General features: G+C 39.7%; 1 protein-coding gene across 15 annotated transcripts in view; it reads right to left on the minus strand.

Annotated features, from left to right (window-relative positions):
• Atrx (ATRX chromatin remodeler) overlaps positions 1–25,319 on the minus strand; it is a 166,631-nt gene that overhangs the window by 109,066 nt on the left and 32,246 nt on the right. For 8 of the 15 annotated variants that reach the window (XM_038316110.1, XM_038316102.2, XM_038316101.1 and 5 more), the window contains exon 2: positions 7,141–7,253. In XM_038316110.1, coding sequence (XP_038172038.1) covers positions 7,141–7,253 — 113 coding nt within the window. Of the gene's footprint in view, positions 1–4,590; positions 4,696–7,140; positions 7,254–9,934; positions 10,002–21,704; positions 22,731–25,319 lie in introns of those variants that run through there. The other 7 variants (XM_038316108.1, XM_038316103.1, XM_038316109.1 and 4 more) reach the window with 5 other exon arrangements.

The raw sequence follows: 25,319 nt of genomic DNA on the forward strand, positions 1-25,319 counted from the left end.
GACTTCCTCATCTGTCTGTTCCTAATTATGCCTGCCTTTTGATATTTGAACATAGTTACAATACTTGTCTACTCATTTCAACACTTAAGTTTCTAGAGATCCCCTTTTCCTTTCATGAATGAGTGACATTTCCTTTTTTGGTCTATCTAGTATCTTAAATTGGATACTGGACATTGTAAAATAGTCAAGCTACGTCTGTTACGTTCCTGAAAAGAGCTGCTAACTTTGTGGCTGCAGATAGTTAACGCACCTGAAATTGAAACCTAGCCCTGTTCAAAGAAGGCAGCCAGGTTTTTGTCCTACCCTTTCATAGCCCACCCCCATTGCTGAGAACCCAGCATACACTTAGGCAACTCAGCCAGAAGACTATATGGGTAGGTCTTTTTTTTTTCTGTTCGAGGGTTTTATTTTCTGCAAAAATTAGAGCTCCCATTTGGTAGCTATAACCAAGATGAGATCTCCTAGCTCATTTTATAACTACTTATACAGTGCTCAAAATTTTTCCTTGACACTGCATCCAATTAGACCACCAGATTTTAGTTTTAAGTCTTAACAGCTACAAAAGGAACATTTCCTGAGGCAAAGAGGCTTTATTTTAACAAATGGAGATTTCAGCCAGTGTCATTTCCTTCTAGGCTCTGCATTTCCTTCTATTATCCCCATTACTTATCTAACTCTTTATTTGTGCTGCCCACAGCACATATAGTATTGGATATTTGTGAACAATATGATTCGTTCAACTGAAGCCACACTCTGTCCTGCCACTAGAAGTAGACCCTTAATGTGCCCAACCAATGAACACAGGACTCTGGCAATAAACTTCATTCTAAAAACAAGAAATTAGCTGGGCAGTGTAATTTAAGTCTGTAAGTAGGAACCCTCCACCCCCATCTCCAAAACATATTAAACCAATAGAGTTGAGCATGGTGGTTCATAACTATAATTGCAGCATTTAAGAAACTGAAGTAGAAGACGGCTTACCAGTTCAAAAACCAGCCTGGGCTAGGGGAGAACTTGTCTTGGTAAAAATCTAGAGCAGTGGTACATGCCTTTAACCCCCACACTCCTTAGGTAGGGAGAGAAAGACCTCTTAGCTGAAGGACAGCCGGGTGTACACAGTGAGTTCGTTGGATAGCAAGGACTATCTAGAGACATTTTACTTTAAAACAAAACTGGATGGATGGATAATTTCAAACAAATACTAAACTTCAATTACATTTCTCTTCTGTTATTAGCAACTATAATGAACTTATAAGTACAAAGAGGACTAGGCAAATAACTATAAAAATTGAAGATGATAGGAGCCCAATTTCTTTATTTTAGAGGAAAAAAGCTCTAAATACAAAAAGGAGAAGGCGCCGGGCGCACGCCTTTAATCCCAGCACTCGGGAGGCAGAGGCAGGTGGATCTCTGAGTTCGAGGCCAGCCTGGTCTACAAGAGCTAGTTCCAGGACAGGCTCTAGAAACTACAGGGAAACCCTGTCTCGAAAAACCAAAAAAAAAAAAGGAGAAGGCTACAGAAGTGTGGTCTGAAATTACAAATGCTGACGTCAACTCCTAAACATTTAACACATTTGCACTAGCTTTCCTGAAAAAGCAAGCAAGGCCTTCCTGGGGACAATGAGCACACCGGGCACACTAATATCTGTTGTTAGCCTTAAACATGTTGTAGAGACAAAAAAAAACAAGGAAGGGGGGCTGGAGAGATGGCTCAGAGGTTAGGAGCATTGGCTGCTCTTCCAAAGGTCATGAGTTCAATTCCCAGCAACCACATGGCTCACGACCATCTGTAGTGAGGTCTGGTGCCCTCTTCTGGCCTGCAGGCATACACACAGACAGAATATTGTATACACAATAAATAAATTAAAAAAAGTACGGAAAATATATTTAATAAAATTATAGAAGAAAACTTAAAAAAAAAAAAAACAAGGAAGGATCCAAGAAATGATCAGTACTTGTTATAAAGAAAAAGTCAATGGATGGTGGCACACTCCTTTAATCCCAGCACTCAGGAGGCAGAGGTAGGCAGATCTCTGAGTTCGAGGCCTGTCTAGTCTACAGACTGAGTTTCAGAACAGCTAGAGAGAAACCCTGCCTCGGAAAACCAAATCAAACCAAACAAAACCAAACAAATAAACCAAAACCAAACAAAAAAAATCAAACAAACAAACAAAAAGTCAATGTAAGCATCCAGAGAGCATGAAATTTGTACAATTCAAGTATCAAGAAAAAATGAGGACTGGTAACATAGCTCAGTAGGTAAAGGCTTTTGCTGCCAAGCCTGACAACCTAAATTTAATCCCTGGGATTCCATGTAGTAAGAGGAGAAAACTGACTCCTGCAGGTTGTTCTCTGACCTTAACAGGTATGCTTTGGCACCTAAGTGTATGCACACTCATGCAAATACACATATGAAAAACTATCTAAACATAATAAAATGTTTTAAAATAAGTGAGTCATAATATTCATAGGAAATAGAGCATTCGTATATATTAATAAATGCATAGAGGACAAATCATAAAGCTCTCCCTTAGTAACATTGTAACTAATAATGCAGCAATAAATTATCAGGCAACAAACAGACCTTGGTTACACAGACTTTTCTAGGAATGGCCAACAACATTCCACAACCTCAGTTCCCTGAATCTGTGATTATTGCTCCACTCCCACAACTGTGCTTGTAAGTTGGTACATACAGTTAACCTTAAAACTGAGAGTATATCAGGAATAAGTGAGAAGTGTAACTTAATCTAATCTTGTGATACCTTAGAAACAGAAAATTTCAGACAAGGAGGGAATGGTAGCACACACCCTGAGTTCTGGGCCAATCTAGTCTACATAGCAGGTTCTAGGCCAGCTAGGGTTATATGATGAGAGTCTATCCTGTTACAAATCTAAAAAGCAACAGAATCAACAAGCAAGTAAGAAAGATATGTGTACTGAGAAGGCAAGCAGGCCTGCTTTTCATCCCGCCCGGATCCCACAGGCTAGCTTTACACCCGAAATAACAACACACAAATTGTATTCTTTTAAACTCTGCTTAGCCCATTAGCTTCAGCATTTTACTGGCTAACTCTCACATTTTGATTAAACCATATTTAGTAATGTGTGTAGCACCACAAGGGGTGGCTAACTGGGAAGATTCTAGCCTACGTCCATCTTGGGTCGGAGCTTCATTGCATCCGACTCACTTCCCTTCTTCCCAGCATTCTGTTCTGTCTACTCCACCCACCTATGTTCTGACCTATCAGGCCAAGCAGTTTTCTTTATTAATTAACCAATGAAATCAACAGGTTGATAGAAGACCCTCCTCCATCAGATGTACTGTGCTAGTCTTGCCAAAAGAAGGGGCAACATGAAAGGCACTGCAGACAGGTAAAATGAGCTTAGAGAAAAGACCCTGGCCAACAGGAAGTTAAAATTGGGTGACTCACTTATGACCATGGGGAATTGAATTCAGCCAAAGCTTTAAAGGATTTGGGAATAGAACCTTCCACAGAGCTGCCATAAATGTACTACTGACACTTTGACTTTGCTTTCTGGTATCCCAAGAAAAGCTAAGCAAAGTCCACCAGATTCCTGACCTACAGGACTGTGAGATGACAAACTGGGGTTGGTTGAGCCACCTAACATAATCACTTGAAATAGAAAACACATTAAGCTAAATTTTGATGGCAGAATAGTCTCAAAATCTTCCAGATCTCATTATTAGCTATAAAAAATAAATCCTAACTTTCTAGTAATCAACCAAGCACAAATATAACCAATATAACAAAATAACTTAATCATCAATAAAGGGATAAATGAAACCATGTAGTGTGGAGCTGTGGGACGGCTTCCCGCCGCCCTATGCCCCAAAATAACACACAAATTTAAACACTGCCTGGCCCATTATTTCTAGCCTCTTATTGTCTAATTCTCACATCTTGCTTTAACCCATTTCTAATAATCTTTGTAACACCACAAGCAGTGTCTTACCGGGAAAGATTCAGCATGTCTGACCTGGCGGCTGGCTTCATCACATCTCTCTCCCCGAGGAGAGGCATGGTGGTCTGCCCCAGAGAGGCGAGGCATGGCAATTTATCTCACTTAGGAGAGGCGTGACATCTGACTGAGCCATCTACCTCACTTCCTTCTTCCTGTTCTGTCTACTCCACCCACCTAAGGCCTGGCCAAGGCAGTTTCTTTATTAAAACAGAAGACCCTCCCACATCAAAACCACATGTTTTGTGATAAAATTACAGAAGCATATTCTCCTGGTTAGATTTTTTTTTTTGCCAACTTGACACAGCCATAGTCACCTGGGAAGCTGACTATACTATTACTGCTATTCCTTTAGAAGTAATAACATTTTTCTTCTGGAAAGATTACAAGACTTGTTAGATTTTTGCTCATTAAAAATTATGATTGTGGGTTGATGACCCATGCCTTTAGTCTCAACACTCAAGAGACAGATGGTCAAAGCCAGTCTAGTCTACATAGGAAGCAACAGACCAGCCACAGTTACAAAATGAGATCCTGTCTCATAAACACACATGAGGGTGAGGAGCGGGGATGGGGAGGAGGGGGGAGGGGAGAAGCATCACATACCTTTTCTGGAGGAGAAGCAGGCAGGTCTCTGGGAATTTGAGGCAAGCCTACCTCAGTCTACAGAGCTACTTCCATGACAGTCAAGGCTATACAAAGAAACCCTGCCTCAAAAAACCAGGGGAAAAGACCATGTTTAAAACGTCTGATAAAAACTAGCTATAGTTTTCCTTTTTAAAAAACTGTGTTTGTGGGGTGGGGATGGAGTCCATGGGTGGGTACGTATGCCACAGAACACATCCACATCATCCACATGAAGGTCAGAGGGAAACTCTGGGGAACTGGTTCTCTCCATCCAACTCTGCATGAGTTCCAGGATTGAGGCTTTCACAACAATCACTTTTATTCATTTAGCATCTGGCTGGCCCTAGTGTAGGCCTTCTTGTGGTTTTGTGAATCCTATCAGAAGTTCTTTAATCTGTGCTTGATATTCTAAGATTTTAGAAAATGCTTAGCCAGTCACTTATGACATTCTAACTGCACATATAGTTGAACTTTTCAAGATTTTTGTTATTATCTATGTTATATATAGGTATATACATGAATGAGGTTTTTTTTTTGTTTGTTTTGATTTTTTGAGACAGGATTTCTCTGTGACTTTTGGAGCCTGTCCTGGAACTCACTCTGTACACCAGGCTGTCCTGAACTCACAGAGATCCACATGTCTCTGCCTCCTGAAGGCTGGGATTAAAAGTGTGAGCCACCACCACCCAGCCATGAATGAGTTTTTGTGTTGTGCCTGCTGCATATGTAGTTACCTAAGTCAGTAATCATGATAGGATATAGGTTGTTTTTTTTTTTTAATTTGATGTGCATTGGTATTTTGCCGGCATCCATTTCTGTTTGAGAGTTTCAGAACCTCTGGAGTCAGAATTATAGGCAGTGGTGAGATGCCATGTGGGTGCTGGGAATTGAACCAAGTTCCTTCACAACAGCAGCCAGTGCTCCCAACTGCTGAGCCATCTCGCCAACCCTGTATATAGGCTATTTTTAAAGATGTTTAGTGTGGTAACTTCAAAATTCAAGAGGCTTAGGCAGGGTGATCACAAGTTCAAAGACAGCCTGGGATATATAGCAATATCCTACCTCTAAAATATTTCTTAAAAAGAGTAAAGGAGTAACAAGAACAAATTCCAACTTGTTTTATAAAAATATATTTACCAAATCCACTTCAGTGTTTTGTTGTTGTTGTTTTATAAAAAATAAAAAAAAAAGATGAATCTGAAAGTAGCCAGGTTTGACTAAAAGTTACTATGTAACATTGTGGAATATTAATTTAAGATGTGTTACATTAATTCTTTGGGACATTTATTTAATGATGCAAAGATGTATTGCATTCTTTTATATTGCATTTGTTTAACTCTGTGAAGCTGTGTTACTTTGTCAGTCTAAAACACCTGATTGGTCTAATAAAGAGCTGAACAGCCAATAGCAAGGCAGGAGAAAGGGTAGGTGGGCCTGACAGGCAGAGAGAATAAATAAATAAATAAAAGGAGAAATCTGGGAAAAGAGGATCAAGGAGCAAGATAAAGAAGGACTCCAGGGACCAGCCCCCCAGTTACAGAGCAAATCACAGAGAAAGAAGTAAAGAAAGGTATATAGGATAAAGATAAAAGCCCAGAAGCAAAAGATAGATGGGATAATTTAAGTTAGAAGAAGCTGGCTAGAAACAAGCCAAGCTAAGGCTGTGCATGTACAAGAATAAGGCTCGATGTATTTATTTGGGAGCTGAGTGGTGGGCCCCCGCAAACGAGCAGAGACAAGAGTAAAAACAAGCAACTAAAGTGTAATCCATGCTGGCCTTGAACTCAGAACCATCCTCCTGTAACAGCCTACTTGCCTACTGAGTACTGACATTTTAGGTATGAGACACCATTCCAAGCTTCACTGAGTGGTATTATTAAATAAACAACATAACAATTTAAATTCTAAAACACACGTAACCACTGGAATAAAATATTTCTGTACTTCATCAGGGATACAGTTGTAGAGCACTTGCCTAGCAGGCTTAATCATTGAGTTCTACCACCTGAAACCTATACTGCTCATATCTCTGCTAATACTTATCTACTCATTACCTCCTTTACCAGAAACTTCCGTTGGACAGAAAACAGAGTTAAGTGATTCACTCTATGCATCATCAGTTAACACATTTACACTTTTTCTTCCAAAATTAAAATTATACACCAGATACTAGCAAACATACCCAATAAGGACTTCTACAAATTAAGTAGCTACTCCATACAAAAATAAATAAATGACAACTAGAGAGGTAACTTAGCAATTAAGAATGCTTACTACTCTTGCAGAGGACCCAGATTCGGTTCCCAGCACCCTCACCAAGCGGCTCACAACCACCTACAATGCCAGTTCCAGGGAATCTGGAATTATAATAAAGAGGAATCCAGGCCTCTGCAGACACCTGCACACATATCGCAGACATAAACTCATGCAACCTCACACACATCATAAGCATAACTAAAAATATAAGAAAGTACTTAAAATAAATGAATAGAAATAAATAAAAAGGGACTGCATAAAGCAAAGGCTTACCTGTGCTTTGGTTCATAACAACTCGTGGCGAAGAACACGTTTCCTCAGATTCTTCTGATGAATGTGCTAGGAAGTCATGAAGCTTCTGCACCAATGTATTCAACTTGCTTTCACTATCAAAACAAAAATTTTAACAATGCCCTTATAATAAACATAAATCTTTAACAGTGAAGTTTATCCTATAGTCTTATGAGAATATACATACTCAAAAGTCAAAATTAAGGCAATGAATTTTATTTTGCTGAAGATGTAAAAATATAATTAATAGCCAGGCGTTGGTGGCACGTGCCTTTAATCCCAGCACTCAGGAGGCAGAGGTAGCCAGATTTCTCTGAGTTTCAGGCCAGCCTGGTCTACAAAGTGAGTTCCAGGACAACCAGGGAAACACAGAAAAACCCTGTCTAGAAATCAAACAAATAAACAACAACAAAAAAACCCAAATAACACAATCTACCCATACAATTATGGGCAGACTAAAAAATATCACTTAAGAAAAATGCTGATACTATTCACTAAACATTTCTAGAATATTAACATCTTTCAATATGCTGAATATGGTATCTATAAGTTACATTTTAAGATAACCCCAAGTAAAGCTTATCACACGTACTGGGAATACATATCAGCATTAAAACTATTTACTTTGCACAAGACTCCAAGCTTAATTCCCAGCACTTCCAAAAATAGCAAAGAACAAAAGCATAGCATATCACCTAATTTTTTTAAGAAAATGCAATCTTACAACCATGAATGAGTTTCATAAGAAAAACTGCAACAATAAAAAGCAAGAGATACTCTTATTTAAATTTTATGCATCTTTAGCTGGGCATGGTGCACACCTTTGATCACAGCACTCAGAAGGCAGAAGCAAGCAGATCTCTGCGTTAGAGTCTAGCCTGGTCTACAAAGAATGTCCCAGGATATCCAGAACTACATTGAAAAATCCTGTCTCAAAAAACAAACAAAAATTTTATCTACCTTTATTTCACAATGTCTAGCTGGACCTTGTATATATATTATCATTATCATTAATAACTTAAGTAACTCTTTTCTTATACATAAGCTATATATGAAAAGGCCTCTGAAACCAAAACACTGGTAGATCACTTTCTCAAGAAAGCTTAAACACACCAACATGCAAAATATGTAACATTTTTCTTCCTTTACACAAGAAAATTAGTAATTTATCAAATATATTTACTTGTTGCCTTGACTGATTTGTTTTTAATTATTCTATCTTCTGCCTGGTATAGAATAGTTGTATTAAGACTGATGGTAAAATGAAAAAGATTATAGAACAGGACTTGAAAGAATGAAGACTTTTAAGAGACCAATAACATCATTTACAGCATAAACTGTTAAGATGTTTAATGACTGAATAGGGTTGCCTTACATGGTGGCAAACACCTTTAATCCCACACTCAGAGGCAGAGGCAAGCAGATCTCTATGACAAGGCCATTCTGGTCTACAGAGTGAGTTCCAGAACGGCCAGAGCTACACAAGAGAAAACCTGACTCAAACAAATGAGAGAAATAAAATAAACTGATAAGGAATTCAAAGCTTAAACATTTAATCCTTTCTATTAAAAGATGAAGATCTTTCAAGACTGGAAAGATGACTCAGCAATGAAAATCACTTGTGCAATCATGAGGACCAGAATCCATATTCCAGCATCCACATTAACAAGCAACTGTTGTCCAAAGGAAGCCAGAAACAGAAAGATCCATGGGGTTTGCTAGCACCCAGTCTAGAAAACACAAGTTCCAGGTTCAGAGAAATCCTGCCTCAACAGAATAGAAAAGGATAGCAATAACCTTTTCTAGCCGGTGTGCACACAGACATGAACACCAGACAAATAAATATATAATCACAACACACAAATAAATCATTTTAAAGAAAGATTTTATAAGCTTAAAAGCAAGACAGAAAATAAACAAATATTGACTACATCAAACTTCAAAACAATTGTGTCAAAGGATACTATCAAGAAAATAGAAAGAATAAAAATTAATGAAATGTGAAGGGGCTAAAGAAATGGTTCACACTGCTTTTTCGGAGGACAAAGTTCAGCTATCAACACCCACATTAGACAACAAAATGCCCTCTAAATCCCACACTCATGTGCAAAGACAAACATACACAGACACATTAAAAGGGGGCTGGAGGAACAATTCAGTCTTTAAGGGCACTGGCTGTTCTTGCAGAATGCCTGAACTCAATTCCCAGCATTCACATCATGACCATCGGTAACTCCAGTTTCAGGAAATCTGATGCCCTCTCCTGGCTTCTGTAGGCACCATGGAAGCATGTGATGCACATACACACATACATGCAAATACTCACACATAAAATAAAAACTGTAAATAAGTACCCATCTTAAAAAAGAAATTAATCAAATGGGAGAATAAAAGACAAAGAATCATGAAATAAAGAGTTTTGGGGAAGGGGGTTTACTCAAGCTTACAGAATACTTGATTAGCACACACAAATTGATCCCCAGCACCAGATAAACTAGGAAGGGTGACATGTGCGTATAATCCCATTCCTCTGATGCTAGAGGCAAGAGTACCAGAACTATAATCCCATTCCTCTGAGGCTAGAGGCAAGAGTACCAGAAATTTATGATCATCCTTAGCTGCATAGCAGTATAAAGCAAGCCTGGGATACTGAGATCCTGCCTCAAAAAGAATTAATAAAAAAATAATAAAAAGTTGAGACTGGAACTCAACCTTTGACCTAACTATAGAATGAACTGGGGTAAGGGTGGTGCATAGATCGTGAGAGTGTACATACCATAAAAGTGAACCCACGCCTGACAGTGCTGAAGTTCCAAGACCCAAAAGCTAAACGACCCAGAGACCTAGGAAAGAATCAAACACAATTGGGGGAAGAAAATATGTCAACATAATGACACCTAACAATATTATGCTATAACTCATAGATTGGTGCCCTGTCCAATTGCCATCATAGATGCTTCATCGAGTAACTGATGGAACAGATACAGAGACCAACAACAGCCAAGCACTGGACCAAGTTCAGAGAATCCTGCTGAAGAGAAGGATTATACAAATGGGGGCAGGGGGTGTCAAGGAAATCACAGGAGAACCCACGGAAACAACTAACCTGGGCTCAAAGGAACCCTCAGAGTCTGAACCGACAGCTAGGGAGCTTACAAGGAACCAACCTAGGCCCTCTACATATGTGTGACAGTTGTGTGGCTTGGTCTACTTATGGGAATCCTAGCAGTGGGATCAGGGGCTGTCCCTAACAGTTTGGTTGGCTTTTGGGAGCCTATGCCTCATTCTGGGTTGCCTTGCCCAGCCTTAACAAAAAGGAGGAGCTTATTCCTACTGCAACTTGATATGCCATGGTTTGTTGATATCCATGGGAGGCCTATATCTGAAAAGAAACTGAGGAAAGGATTGGGGGAGGAGAGAGGGGAGAAAATAGGAGAAAGGAGGGGAAACTGCAGTCTGGATATAAAATAAATGAATAAATGTAGTTAATTAAAAAAGGAAAAAAAGTTGAGGCTGGAAAAATGGCTTGGTGGTAAAAGAGCACTGGCTTTTTTCCAGCGGACCCAGGTTCAATACTCCAGCTCCAAAGGATCCTTCATCTTCTTTCAGCCTCCCCAGACACCAAGCACATATGTGGTACACAAACATATGCAGACAAACTGCAAATATACATAAATACACAAAAAAGGACATCAGAAATGATTCCTTGAAAAGATAAAAATCAATAAACACATGGACAAACTAAACAAAATACTGAAATTAGGAAGAAAGTTGAGAGGATGCTTAAGAAATATTTTAGAAATTTACATTCCAAGTAGATGGGAAACCTAGAAGTAATGGATAGATTCCTAGACACACACAGCTACCAAAATTAAATCAAGGAAACACAATTTAAATGGCAAGCAAGATTGAAGCAGTAACAGTCTCAAAAAAGAAAAGCCTAGGCATAACCAGAAAGATTTACTGGCAAATTCTACCAGACTTCTAAAGTAAAGCTAACATTAATGCTTCTCAAACTATTCCATAAAAGTAAAAAGGAAATAGGCAAGCAAGGTGATTCAATAAATAGGTAAAGGGAAGCAATTTTCAAAAAGTGTCCTTTAAATTCCATACATACTAAGGTACACCCATGAGGGCACAAACGGGGGGGAGGGGGACACTCACTAGATGGATATTTTTATTTTTTATTATTACTTTAGTATTTTATGTGGATGGGCATTTTTTTCCTGTACATATGTCTGTGCATATATGTGCCCAGTGGCCACAGAGGCCAGAAAAAGGACATTGGATCCCCTGGAACTGTAGTTGCATATGGCTGTGAGCTAGCATGTGGGGAAATGGAACCCAGGCCCTCTACAAGCCATCAGTGCTGTTTACTACCCAAATGTATTTTTAAAGCCCCATTCTTGGACAGAAAGATAGCTCAGAAGGTAAAGGTGTTTGTCACCAAGCCTGGGGACCTGAGATCATCCCCCGAAGAGAAATGGCCCCTAAAAGATATCCTGGCCTCCATCTATGCTCTATGGTGCACACACAGAAATAAGTAAATGAACAAACAGTAAGTATAAAAATAGGTTGAGAGGCTAAGAAAACAGCTCATGGTTAAGAGCGCCTGCTGTTCTTCAAAATGATCCCAATTCAGACCAAGCACCCACATTAGGCAGCCTGAGAACTCCAGCTCCAGGGTATCTGAAACCCTCATCTGGTTTCTTTGGGTACTGACACACATGTGGCATACATTCACACATACACGTAAGGAAATCTATTTTATTTGAAAAACTGGCAAATAACTTTTATATAAAGGTATCCAAAGAAAATGCACAAATGACAATGCAAATCAAAACCACATAAGAAACCATTTGAGGTCAGGCAGTGGTGCACACTTTTAATCCCAGCACTTAGGAGGCGGAACTCTGTGAATTCCAGGAGAGCCAGGGCTACATAGAGAAACCTGTCTTGGAAAAGAAACCAAACAAAAAAAAATGATACTCAATAAAATGGATAAAATAATTTTAAAAAATTCCGGCAACACTACAGAAAATTAGAATCCATATGCATTGCCTGTAAATAGTACTGGGGATGCAGCTCAATTGGTAATGTGCTCACCTAGCATGTATGAGGCCCTAGTTTGGATCCTGAGTGACAGACAAATTGGGAAAAGTGCCAGCACTGGAGAGGTATAAGCAGAAGGATCAGGAATGCAAGAAAACTCAACTTATTTCACCCCATTAAAAAAGGAGTTCAAGGCCAGCCTGAGCTATGAGACCTCATCTCCAAAAACAAAACATAATACAAAATGGTACAGGCACTGTGGAAAAAACTGGCCTGTTTTATATATATATATAAATACACACACACACACACACACACACACACACACACACATATACATACAAGGCCCTGGGTTTGTTCCCTAGCACTGAAAAAAAAATAAAGAGTAACAAAATGAGCCAGAAATCCTACTTCAAGAAATACACCCAAAAGAATAAAACCACATCCTAATTCATCAAAAACAATTGTAAGCAATATGTTCATAGCAACAAGATTCATAATTTAAAAAAACAGAAAGTACTCAAATATATATCAACAGATAAATGGATAAACATGCAGTTTCATAATAGAATATTACACTCCAACAAACAGAATGAAATACTAATGTATGTTAAAGGATGACTGTTAAAAGTGGCAATGTTAAAGAAGACAGATACAACACAACACATTTTAAGATGAAATTTCTCTATTTATATATCCAAAATGGGCAAGTCCATAGAGACAGAAGTAAAGTATCAATAGCTAGGGGATGGGAAAAAGGAGAATTAGAAGATAGAGGGAATCCCTATATCTTTTTATGATGATAAAAAAATACGTTAGAGGCTAAAGATATACCTCAGTTGATAGACTGTTTGCCTAGTGTACACAAAGCCATCCCTAGGTGTAGATGGAAGTTTTTCTGTCCCACCCAGTCCCTCATCCATTCAGTTCCAAATAAACATACTGAGGCTTATATTAATTATAAACTGTAGTATTAGCTCAGGCTTATTATTAACTAGCTCTTACAACTTAACCCATCATTCTTGTCTGTGTCAGCCATGTGGCTTGCTACGTTTTCTCAGTAAGGCATTCTCATCTTGCTTCCCCTGTGTCTGGAATGGTGACTGACTCTGCCTTTCCTCTTCCCAGAATTCATTTAGTTTGGTTGCCCCGTGTGTATACTTCCTGCTCGGCTACTGGCCAATCAGCATTTTATTAAACCAATATGAGTGACAAATCTTTATGGTGTACTAGAGCATTACCCCACAGCACCTAATACCACATAAGACCATAAAACTGAATATGGTAGTACACTCAGAAGCAAGAAGCAAGACCAATGTCATTCTTGATTACATGGTGAGTTTAAGACCAGGCTGGGATACATGAGACCATGTGCTTAAAAATAATAAATAAATTCCTAGAGCTAGATTGCAAAGCATTGAGTTTAAACACTTAATGTTTTTATTTTTCAAGTAATTAAGAAATAAAAACATGCACAACCAAAACTTAAAGTGCAAACTAGCATGAAAATTTACATAAAAAATAAAGATTTGGGCTGGAGAGATGGCTCAGCATTGGCTGCTCTTCCAGAGGTCCTGAGTTCAATTCTCAGCAACCATGTGATGGTACATAACCAACCATCTATAGTGGGACTGATGCCCTCTTCTGGAATAAAGACATACAAGCACTCATACATAAATAAATACTCTTTTTTTTTGGTTGAATTTTTTTTGAGACAGGATTTCTCTGTGTATCTCTCTCTAGCTGCCTAGAACTCACTCTGTAAACCAGGCTGGCCTTGAATTCACAGCAATCCACGCGCCCTCTGCCTGAGTGCTGGGATTAAAGGTGTGCATCACCACCACCTGGCTATAAAGAAATCATCTTAAAAAATAAACATTTAAGTAGCAGGCCCAAAAAACACAAATGAACTTTTGGGTCTCTCTGCATAGCCCTGGCTGTACTGCTACTCACTCTGAAGACCAGGCTGGCGTTGAACAAGAGATCTGCTTGCCTCTGTCTTCTGAATGCGAGGGTTAAAGGAGTGAGCCACCACCACCTGACTAAAAGAGTATTCCTTTTTTATAATGTAAACAGGTGCTTTTTTTGCAAGTACACTGGCAAACTAGAAGACAGCATCAGATTGTTAGCTGTCATGTGGGTACTGGGAATTGAACTCAGGACCTTTAGAAGAGTAGTCAATGCTCTTAACCTCTGAGCCATCTCTCCAACCCCTAAAAGAGTATTCTTATTTGACCTCTTCATCACATGTTCTATATAATGTTTAAAATATCAATGTTTACATAAAACAAAACCTGCCTTTCTACTGTTTACTATAAATTAAGCAAACACACCATGATTATAACAAAATTAAAGTGATAGAATTGTGGGTTTAAGACTAGATGCTCAAGGAGATTTTTCAGAGATTTGGATCAGTGCCTGTCCTATTTCATACTATAACCACATGACTACATTCACGAGGCTTGTAATCAATCACAGCACCAAAATATCCAACCAGGAGAAGCACAGTCTGCTCTCATTGGAATATAGTTGGGGCTGGAGATCTGGGTCAGTAATTTAAAAGTGTGTATCTCTACTTATTTTTTGCAGAGGACTCAAGAATTTAGTTCCTAAAATCCTGCAGGTGGCTCACACATGCTTATGTTTCTAGGTCCAAGGGATCTGGCAACCCCTTCTGTCCTCTGAGGACATCTGCATTCTTGTGAACACAGACACATATGTGCATGTGCCTGTGTGTGTGTGTGCGCGCGCGCGCACACACACACACACACACACACAAATAAAAATACATCATGGGGAAAATGTACTCAAGAGTCATAGGTCCACCTAGAAAGCCATCAATAATGGAAGAGAAGCACAAACCTCTTGATTAAAAATTGGAACTGATTAAAAACAGGACAGAGGCTAGAGAAATGACTCAGTCGTTAAGGGCACTTACTCATCTTGCCAAGGACCGAAATTCAGTTTCCAGCATACATGTGAGGCAACTTATAACCATTCCAGTTTCAAGGGATCAAACACTTTCAATCCCAGCACTTGGGAGACAGAAGCAGGTGGATCTCTGAGTAGGAGACCAATCAGATCTAAACAGTTTCAAGCCAGTGAAGGATACAAAGAAACATACCCCAACCTAGTCTATCTCAAGCTAACTTCACTTTTTGTATTTTACTCTTGTCATTGGGATTATTGTGCTAAGATTAAAGGCATGAGCCACCACCACCCCACTAAAATGACTTTTGATGAGATCATTCCTAAACTGAATTCGCCAAATGAAAATTCCTACAAGGGCTGGAGAGATGGCTCAGTGGTTTAAGAGCACTGCCTGCTCTTCCAAAGGTCCTGAGTTCAATTCCCGGCAACCACATGGTGGCTCACAACCATCTGTAAAGAGGTCTGGTGCCCTCTTCTGGCCTGCAGACATACACACAGACAGAATATTGCATACATAATAAATAAATAAATAAATATTAAAAAAAAAAAGAAAATTCCTACAAATACAACAACCTCACCATGCAGTCACTTAGAGACAACACTATAGATGCTACACAGTACATCAAAGGAAAGGCTGAACGTGAGATGCATTTAGTGTTGTCAACCTTTTTCCCTTCAAGAATCCTATTTACACATCTCCATTCTTTTTTTGTCTGGATTTCCTATAGTACGGAATCAGCTGCACACATTCTTTCCCACTGTAGCTTTGGAAAAACTCCATTCCTTGTTTTATGGTGTCATGGTCTTCCTGGTGTGCAGTTAGTCTCACAGAAAGCTATTAACAGCTTTCATTTCAAATAAACATGAATAATTATCAGACACTTTATACAGAGGACTAAAACTGAATCTGGCATTTAAGCAATGTGAAACAGTCCCATAAAGGATGGTTGTGTAGTACCATTAAGACGTGACAATGTACTTAAAGTACCATTTAAAGCATGCTTTGTGACTTTTTTGGTTGGTTTGTAGCCCTAATTATCATGGAACTAGCTCTGTACCCCAGGCTGATCTCCAACTTAGAGATTTGTTTTCCCTATGCCTCCCAAGTGCTGGGATTAAAGGCATGTGCCACCAAACCCAGCTCTATATATGACTTGACTTCTGTATTTGCTCCCTTAATTTTCTTTGAGGGGGGGGTCTACTTTCAGAAAGCAACTTTTCCAAGCTCTTACTGTGTTCCTTATTATTAGGAATCAAGAACTATTAGGATGTTCCAGCATGGGGGCACATGCCTTTAATACTAGCACTTGGAAGGCAGGCAGATCTTATGAGTTCAGGGCCAGCCTGGTCTACAAAGCAAGTTCCAAGACAGCCAAAGTTGTCTCGAGAAAAAAAAAAAGAAAAAAAGAAAACCAACTCTACATGGTAGCTTTTTTTTTAACCTCTGTATATGTGCACTATGTCAGGCACACCCACATCCATAGTAAGAAGTAAAAAAAAAATTAAAAGTAAATGGAGAAGATAACGAGTAGTGTTTCTCCTTCTACCTGCTTATGTTAAAATGAATATGCAGCTTTCATTGCTGGAAAAATTTTATTGCCTTCTTTAACTCACCTAATTTTCTTTTAAAAGATCATATATAATTCTGAAACTAAGATAAAAGCAGAAAGCATCATTGAACACATCTCCCCAAAATTTTTTATGATGATCTAATACCACTCAGGAATATACACCAGAAAAGGAAAGCAGATGTGACAATGCAGTACAGTAGCACTAAGACTGTGAGCCTAGCTCTGCAGTCTGAGTCTGAAGCCAACCTGAGCTATATTACAATACCTGTCTCAAACCACCACCCTCACAAAAAAGGAAATTAATCACATCTATATGTGTTTCTAATTTCAAGCTCATCATGTCTAGATAAAAACAGTGATTTCATTTGTCCATCCCCATAATCTCACTTTAAACATTAACTGACAACCAGCTTTTCACTAATCAAGTAGATTCATGCCTTACTTTATTTAAAATTCAATACTCACTGGATTTGGCACAGTTGATCTTACTTGTTCAGCTTTATTACTGGGTTGAGAAGTGCCTTGAAGATTAGCAAAGCACATTTCTGAGTATGTATGAAGTAAGGGCAGAGAGAGGATTAACAAAGTGAACCATGACTAAGAATGTGCTCAGGACATTCCAGATGTTGAAGACCTAAATATAATAAATGGACATTTTAAAATGAGTGGCCCTGGGTGGTGGTGGTACAGGCCTTTGATTCGATCGCTTCAGATTTCAAGACTGGCCTGGTCTACCAAGTAAGCTCCAGGACAGCCAGGGCTATAAAGAGAATTCCTACACCCAAACAAACAAGTTAGTAAATAAATAAGGTGATGTTTAAGAAAATAAAATGAAGTCAGAGCAGTGGTGGCACGTTGTTAAACAAAACACTCAGGAAGCAGAGGAAGGCAGATCCCTGTGAGTGCAAGGCCAGCCCACCAGAGCTAGTTCCAGAACAGGTTCCACAGCTACAATAGCTAGTTCCAGAACAGGTTCCACAGCTACAATAGCTAGTTCCAGAACAGGTTCCAAAGCTACAATAGCTAGTTCCAGAACAGGTTCCACAGCTACAATAGCTAGTTCCAGAACAGGTTCCAAAGCTACAATAGCTAGTTCCAGAGCAGGTTCCAAAACTACAATAGCTAGTTCCAAAACAGGTTCCAAAGCTACAATAGCTAGTTCCAGAACAGGTTCCAAAGCTACAATAGCTAGTTCCAGAACAGGTTCCAAAGCTACAATAGCTAGTTCCAGAACAGGTTCCAAAGCTACAATAGCTAGTTCCAGAACAGGTTCCAAAGCTACAATAGCTAGTTCCAGAACAGGTTCCAAAGCTACAATAGCTAGTTCCAGAACAGGTTCCAAAGCTACAATAGCTAGTTCCAGAACAGGTTCCAAAGCTACAGAGAAACCCTGTGAAAGGGGAAGGGGGAGGGGGGAAGGGAGACAGAGGGGGGGCATGGATAGAAGGAGGGAGGGAAAGGGGAGGGAGGGAAGGGGAGGGAAAGGGGAAGGAGGGGAGGGGAGGGGAGGGAGGGGGAAGGAAGGGAGGAAGAGGGGAAGGAGGGAGGGGAAGGGAGGGGGAAGGGAGGGGGAGGGAGGAAGAGAGGGAGGAAGGGGAGGGAGGAAGGGAGAGTAAGGGAAGGGAGGGAGGGGGAGGGAGGGGAGGAAGGGGATGGGAGGGAGTGAGAGGGGATGGGAAGGGGAGGAGGGAGGGGAAGGGGAGGGAGGAAAGGGGAGTGAGAGGGGGTGGGGGGGGAGGAAGGAGGGAGGGAGGAAGGGCAGGAGGGAATAAAAGCAAAAGTACTTTCTGCTTCTGGAGCTGCTTTGCTGCCTTACACCCTCACCATCCCAACAAACTGAAAACTCTGAAACCATGAGCCCAAAGAAACTTCTCAATGAAAAGGTCACTAACATATAAGTGTTTTAAAAAAAACTCCTAAGGAACGCCCCCATCCAAGTATCATAAAAATGTTCTTTTCAAGGCTGTCAAGTACTAACTGTGCAAGTACAGAAAATAAGGTCCAAGCATCTGTCAATTTTTAATTATTTAGATTTATTACATGCCATGCCCAAGGAGGTCAAATAAGGGTCACTGATCCCCTGGAACTGAAGTTCTGGACAGTTGAGTCACCACATGGGTACCTGGGCCCTCTGCAAGTGCTCTTAATCACCAAGCCATCACTCCAGGCCGCTGTAATTTTCAAAAATATATTTACTTTATGTGTATGCATTCAGGAGATCGTGAAGATCAGGAGAGGCACCAAAAGCCCTGGAACTGAAGTTACAAGCTGTGAGCTACATGTGGGTGCTAGGAACCACTGAGCCATTTCTCCGGCCACACATATGCCCATCTGAAGATTTTATGCTTTAATTTTACTACTAAATGAGGCAAAAGTCCATGCAGATTTTTGCTAAACCACTGAATACCAACCACTGGAAAAACAGCTGTTAAGAGAAATAAATGGTAGCCAGGCGGTGGTGGCAACACGCCTTTAATCCCAGCACTTAGGTGGCAGAGGCAGTAGGATCTCTTTGAGTTTGAGACCGGTCTGGTCTACAAAGCAGATGCCAAAACTATGAAACAGAGAAACCCTATCTAAAAAACCACAAAAGAAAAAAAGAGTAAATGCTTGTCTGGTAGAGTTGGTAGTGACAATGTACACATTTAATTCCAACACTCCCAAGTTTGAGACCAGCATAGTCTACAGAGCTACTTCCAGGACAATCAAGACTACAAAGAAATCCAGGGGAGGGGGGAGAGATAGTAAAGGTTGGAGAACTTAACAAACATGCCAAATTTCAGTAAATGTTAATGTGTATTTTGTACATACCAGATTAAAAAAAAAAAAAAAACAAAAGAATCAGGGCTGGTGAGGTGGCTCAGCAATTAAGAGCACTGACTGCTCTTCAGAGGTCCTGAGTTCAATTCCCAGCAACAACATGGCGGTTCACAAACATCTATAATAGGATCTGATGCATCCTTCAAGAAAGCTGGTGCCTAGCACTCATACATAAAAAACACATAAATAAAAAATTTTTAACAAAAATCTTTTCTAAATGATTTATTTATTTTTATTTTGGTGTTTTTGCCTGCCTGCATGTCTGTGTGAGGGTGTCAGATTTCTTGGAACTGTAACTACAAGACAGTTGTGAGCTGCCGTGTGGATGCTGGGATGAATCTCAGTCCTCTGGAAGAACAGCCAGTGCTCTTAACCACTGATCCATCTCTCCAGCTCCCTTAAAAAAGAATCTTATTACAGGAAAATAAGACTCAGAGAGACACTTATTTGCAAAATGTAATAAGAGAATCATAGTTTCCACTTTGAACTACTAATATAGAATCAAGATGTGCAACTCTAATCAAATCCAATCCTATCATGCATCCTTTAGGGAAACTCAAAAGACTTACTAATAAAAGCTAATGAGTACCAGGGCTGGGGATGTAGGTCAGTGTTAGAGTGCATGCCTAACACAAGCAAGGTCCTGGGCTCAATCCACTAAGCTCACAAAAATATTTTCTTAAAGAGTAAAAAACAATTTATTCTAATAGATAATACTCAAAACTAAATACTTTAAAAGACTAAAGATACAGTAAGGCAAGCACACAGCTGTTTAATACAGCACGCTGTTTCCAAAGTGTGTGTGGGTTTGTTTTATTTTGTGATGGTGGTGTTGGTAACTGTCATCACCGTTTGAGACAGAGTTGTGTAGCCCGGGGTGGTCTCAAACTCAACTGTGTAGGTGAATGCAACCTAGAACCCTGTCCCCACCAACTGAGTTATAGGATTATCACTGGCACTGCCATGCCTACTTTGTTTCCAAACTTTTAATTGTTTTCTATTGTCTTTACTAATGACTTCTTTAAATTCTCAGATTTTTAAATTTTTGTTTTGTGTTTTTCTACTATATATATATATATATATATATATATATATATACACACACAAACACACACAAGTGTTTTGTCTAAAATGTACATGCCTAATGCCCAGAGAAGCCAGAAGGTGCTGGATGCCCTAGAACTAGAGTTTTAGATGGTAGTAAGCTGCTATGTGTATGTTGAGAACCAAACTTGGGTCCTTTACAAGAACAGGAAGTGCTCTTAACTTGAGAGCCAGCTCTCCAGACTTTTTGATTTTAATATTTATGAACACATAATAAGTCTCTAGCTTTATTTTTCATCCCGAGGCTACTGTGCCTACCACATTATGCAATAAATACAGTGATAACAAGATGAGGTTCTAATAATTAAAAAAAATCATCTAATTTCTGCAATGGGGATGAAACCCAGCTTCTGAAGAGCTTATGTGTGACGCCCCAAACTCAATCCTCAGCACCACAAAAAGAATGAATTAGAAGCTGGTGGTGATGCACACCTTTAATCCCAGCACTCAGGAGGCAGAGCCAGGCAGATCTCTGTTGACTTCAAGGCCAGCATAAGCTACACAGAGAAGCCCTGTCTTGAAAAAAAAAAGAACTGGAATCTATAGGTGTTTGCCTATATGTATGTCTGCATCAGGTATGTGCCTAGTTACTCTTCCATTACTAAATGGAAGAGAACATAAGAGGACGTTTGGATTCCTTGGAACTGGGCTATGCGCTGCCATTTAGGAACTTTGTATGCTCTAGCTGACTTTATTTTGAGCTGGAGCTTGTCCTTACGTAACACATTAAGCAAGGCCTTTGTCACTGAGAACACTCCAACAATGAGTTAATAATAATAAAAATAAAGATTATCTTTTTGCTCTATTATCTACTGCTCTATGTAAAATGTTGCTTTATTTTTGGCACTCTTGTTTTGAAATGCTTGTGTATCACTTTTCAGTACTTAGTCTTTTGTGAAGAGTAGGTTCGAATTCATTCGAGGGAGAGTGAAGGGGAAAAACTGGACAAACTGGGAATTATTAGCTTATCTTAGATCTATCAGGTCTCAGGTCCAGAGCAAAGCAAGGCACACTCACACACACCACAAAAACCTTAGAGACAAGCAAATACAAAGAGTCATTGTTTACCTGAAACTGGGTATTTAAACAGTCTCTCTCGGACAAGCTGCTGGAAGCCAAGGACCGATTGAGTGAAGAGTTACAAAACTTCAGGCCTGTGGCAGGGCTGGAGAGATAGCTCAGTGGTCAAGCGTCTTGGCTGTTCTTCCAGAGGACCTGGGTTCAATTCCCAGCAATCACATGGCAGCTTGAATGTAACTCCAGCTCTAGAGAATCTGACATACTCACAAAGATATATATGCAAGCAATGTAAAATAAAAGAACCACTGTGGCCTAAGTCTTATTTATAGAACACCTGTATTTTACTTCCAGGAGCCACCCTCAGGATTTTAGAAAGATCTCATTGGAAAGATCTGAAAACTGATCTTTGAGCAAGAACAGGAGAAAATAACCACATCAAAATATGCCCAGAGAATTACCTACCCTTTTGGAGACGTTTCTCCAAATAACCCTAGACATTTCTTGCCTTCCTGTGTTACCTTAGTAGATATAAAGCTCAGGAAATTATTTTTGAAGGTCAAAACCAGAAACTTGGGCTGGAGAAACCGCTCAGAATTAAGAGCACTGGCTACTCTGAGAGGACTCTCATTTGGTTCCCAGCATCTACATGGCAGCTCACAACAGTCTGTAACTTCAGTCAGTTCCAGGGATCCACTGCCCATGCCTGGCCTCTTTGAGTGACAGGTACACATGGTACATAGACATACACACAGGCAAAAACACCTATACAGATCATTTTTAAAATAATAAGTAAAATAAATCAGAAACTGGGGACAGCACTAAAAATCAGAGATTTCAGCTCACACTATAGTCCCAGCACTTCCAAGACAAGAAAGGAGGATTGACAAGTGTTTCAGTCCAGTCTGGGCTACACAGAGAGAGATCCTATTTCAAAAGAAACAACAGATTTAATTGTAAAGGACTCCCTAACTCCCTACCATTACATCAAGGAGACTCTAGCATAATAACAGTGAATTAAAACTAAGATAGCTCCAAGATAAGGCATTGTTTCCGGAAGAATTCATAGGAAAATAAAAAATAGTAAGTTTTTTTTTTTAAAAAAAAAAAAAGACAATAGAAGCTTTAAGTCTGGGAATGTGGTACAATGCTTGCTTAGCGTATACAAGGTTCGGGTTTGCTGCCAAGTAGGAGGCAAAGGAGAAGGAAAACTGAGATTTAAGCCTACAGCAAAGGAGGCTGAGTTTGATCACCACTGGTACCCAAAAAAGACAAAATCTCATACTAAAATCCTAAGGGTTACCTCAGTTTCTGTTATTAGATACAGCATGCCTAGATTCCAACAACAAAAACAAGGTCTGTCACAGGGCAAAAACAAACAAAACCACAGTCAAAAAAGACAAAAAGTAAGTATCAAGACCAACTCAGATCTGATGAAGAATTTGAAATTATCAGACTGAAAATATAAAGTAACTAGGACTAAAACAAATACTGTACTGAAGAGTTAGCAAAATGCAAGATGAGAAAGGTCATATAAGCAGTACATACAAGAATTTCTAGCCAGGCAGTGGGAGTGAACACCTTTAATCCCAGCACTTGGGGAGGCAGAGGCAAGGGATCTCTGAATTCAGGGCCAGAACAGTCTACAGAGAGAGTTCCAGAACAGCTAAGGCTCGACAAAAAAATCCTGTACTGAAAGACTTGAAAAAAACAAACAAAATTTCTGGGCAGAAGCTGTGTGTTGCAAAGACTGACTGATTAGAACTTCAGTGACTCAGAGGCTGGAATGCTACAGGTCCACAGCCTCGTTACAATTTAACTGGCTGTGGGGACTGAAGAGAAGAGATGGCTCAGCGGTTAAGTGCACTGGTTGATCCTCCAGAGGACCCAGGTTCAATTCCTAGCACTTGCACAGTAGCTCACAACTGTCTGCAGATCTAGTGCCCTTACACAGACCTATGTTGCAGAATATTATTTTAAAGTGTGTTACATTTGTTTATATTCCAGAACATTTAATGATACAAACATGCTTCATTAAATAAAATTCTCCTGTGGTCAGGAGGCTGCATCAGCAACTTGCTGATGACAAGTAGTAGTAGGAAGGAGCCAGGTGGAGAAGGGTTTTCAAGGAGGGGCAAGGAGAAGCTTGAGGGCTTCTACAGGAGAAGAGGAGGCAAGCAATTTGCTATTCAGCCTCCCTGAGGAGTAGAATTCCACCTCAAATCTGGTATCTTAGTCAAGTTCCCTTTTTAGCTTTGAAAGAATCTGTGTCTGAGAAAACAGAATTCCCTCAGGCTGCAGCCCACCGGCCTAATCACTGCTGATAGCGGCAGAGTTGCAGTTGCTGATTCTGACAGCCATGGCTTAAAAGGCAGCAACAATCTTAAAAAGAGGACAACAGACTTATATAAGCTGGTGAAATGCTAATGCACACAAAAATAAAAAATCTTTTAAAAAAAAAAGAATATCCATCTTGGGTTATGTCTATACACCCCCTAAAGATTCTGTTCCTTGCCCACCTCTGTATGGGACCTACCATCCTGTAAAAGACAGAAAATAATAACATTTAGAATGAACATATTAACAAAACCCTATTCCCCACTAATCAAAGAACAATGCTAGTTATAAATATATCCTGTAACTCTAAAGCAAGCAATAACAAAAACAATTAAAAGGGCCAGTGAGATAGTTCTGAGAGAGGTGCTTACCACCAAGCCTAATTACTTAAAGTCAATCTCCAGGACTCACGTGGTATAGACAGAGAAAGAACCCCACAAGCTGCTTTATATCTCCACACATGCAGTGAAGCATGTGTACATATATATACTCATGCACAAATAAATATAATTTAAGTTATTTTTAAAAAGTTCTTTGTGGCCAGGCATGGTGGTGCACACCTTTCATCCCAGCACTCAGGAAGCAGAGGCAGGCAGATCTTTGTGAGCTTGAGGCCAGCCTGGTATATAAGAGCTAGTTCCAGGACAGCCAGGACTGCCACACAGAGAAACCCTGTCTCAAAAAAACAAAAATAAAATAAAGGCCAAGATGGTCAACTGTGTGGCTCACTCATGTAATCTCAGCACTTGGGAAGACAAAGGAGGACTGCTGCAAATTCAAGCCCAACTTGATCCACAGAGAAAGTTCCAAGAGGGCCAAGTCCAGTCGATGAGAGAGTCTCAAAAAAATGTTAGGCTGGGAGGCAGTGGTGCAGGCCTTTAATCCCAGAGACAGGCGAATCTCTTTGAGTTCAAGGCCAGCCTGGTCTTTAGAGAGAGTTCCAGGACACTCTCCAAAGCTACACGCAAAACCCTGTCTTGAAAAACCAACCAAATAAGTAAATAAGCAGAAAAATTTGAAAGCAACAACAAATGAGTAAGAACTGACTGAAATTTAATGACAAGGTATGAATATGCACTTGCCCTACCTATAATTAAAAGAACCATGGACACATGAAAAATAAAAATACTGCTCTAACATACCAGTTCCAATGGGAACAATGTTTGCTCCAGAATACCTGTGAAAAAGTCTGGAGATCCTTACAGTAACAAGCTTGAAGAGTGACGTTTCTTATAATTTATATATTATTATTCCTGTGTATGCTTGTGTATATAATGCATGTGTGGAGGTCAAAGGACAACTTACGGAATTAGTTCTCTCCTACCTTTA

Source organism: Arvicola amphibius, chromosome X (assembly GCF_903992535.2).
Source record: "Arvicola amphibius chromosome X, mArvAmp1.2, whole genome shotgun sequence".
NCBI classification, from domain to species: Eukaryota; Metazoa; Chordata; class Mammalia; order Rodentia; family Cricetidae; genus Arvicola; species Arvicola amphibius.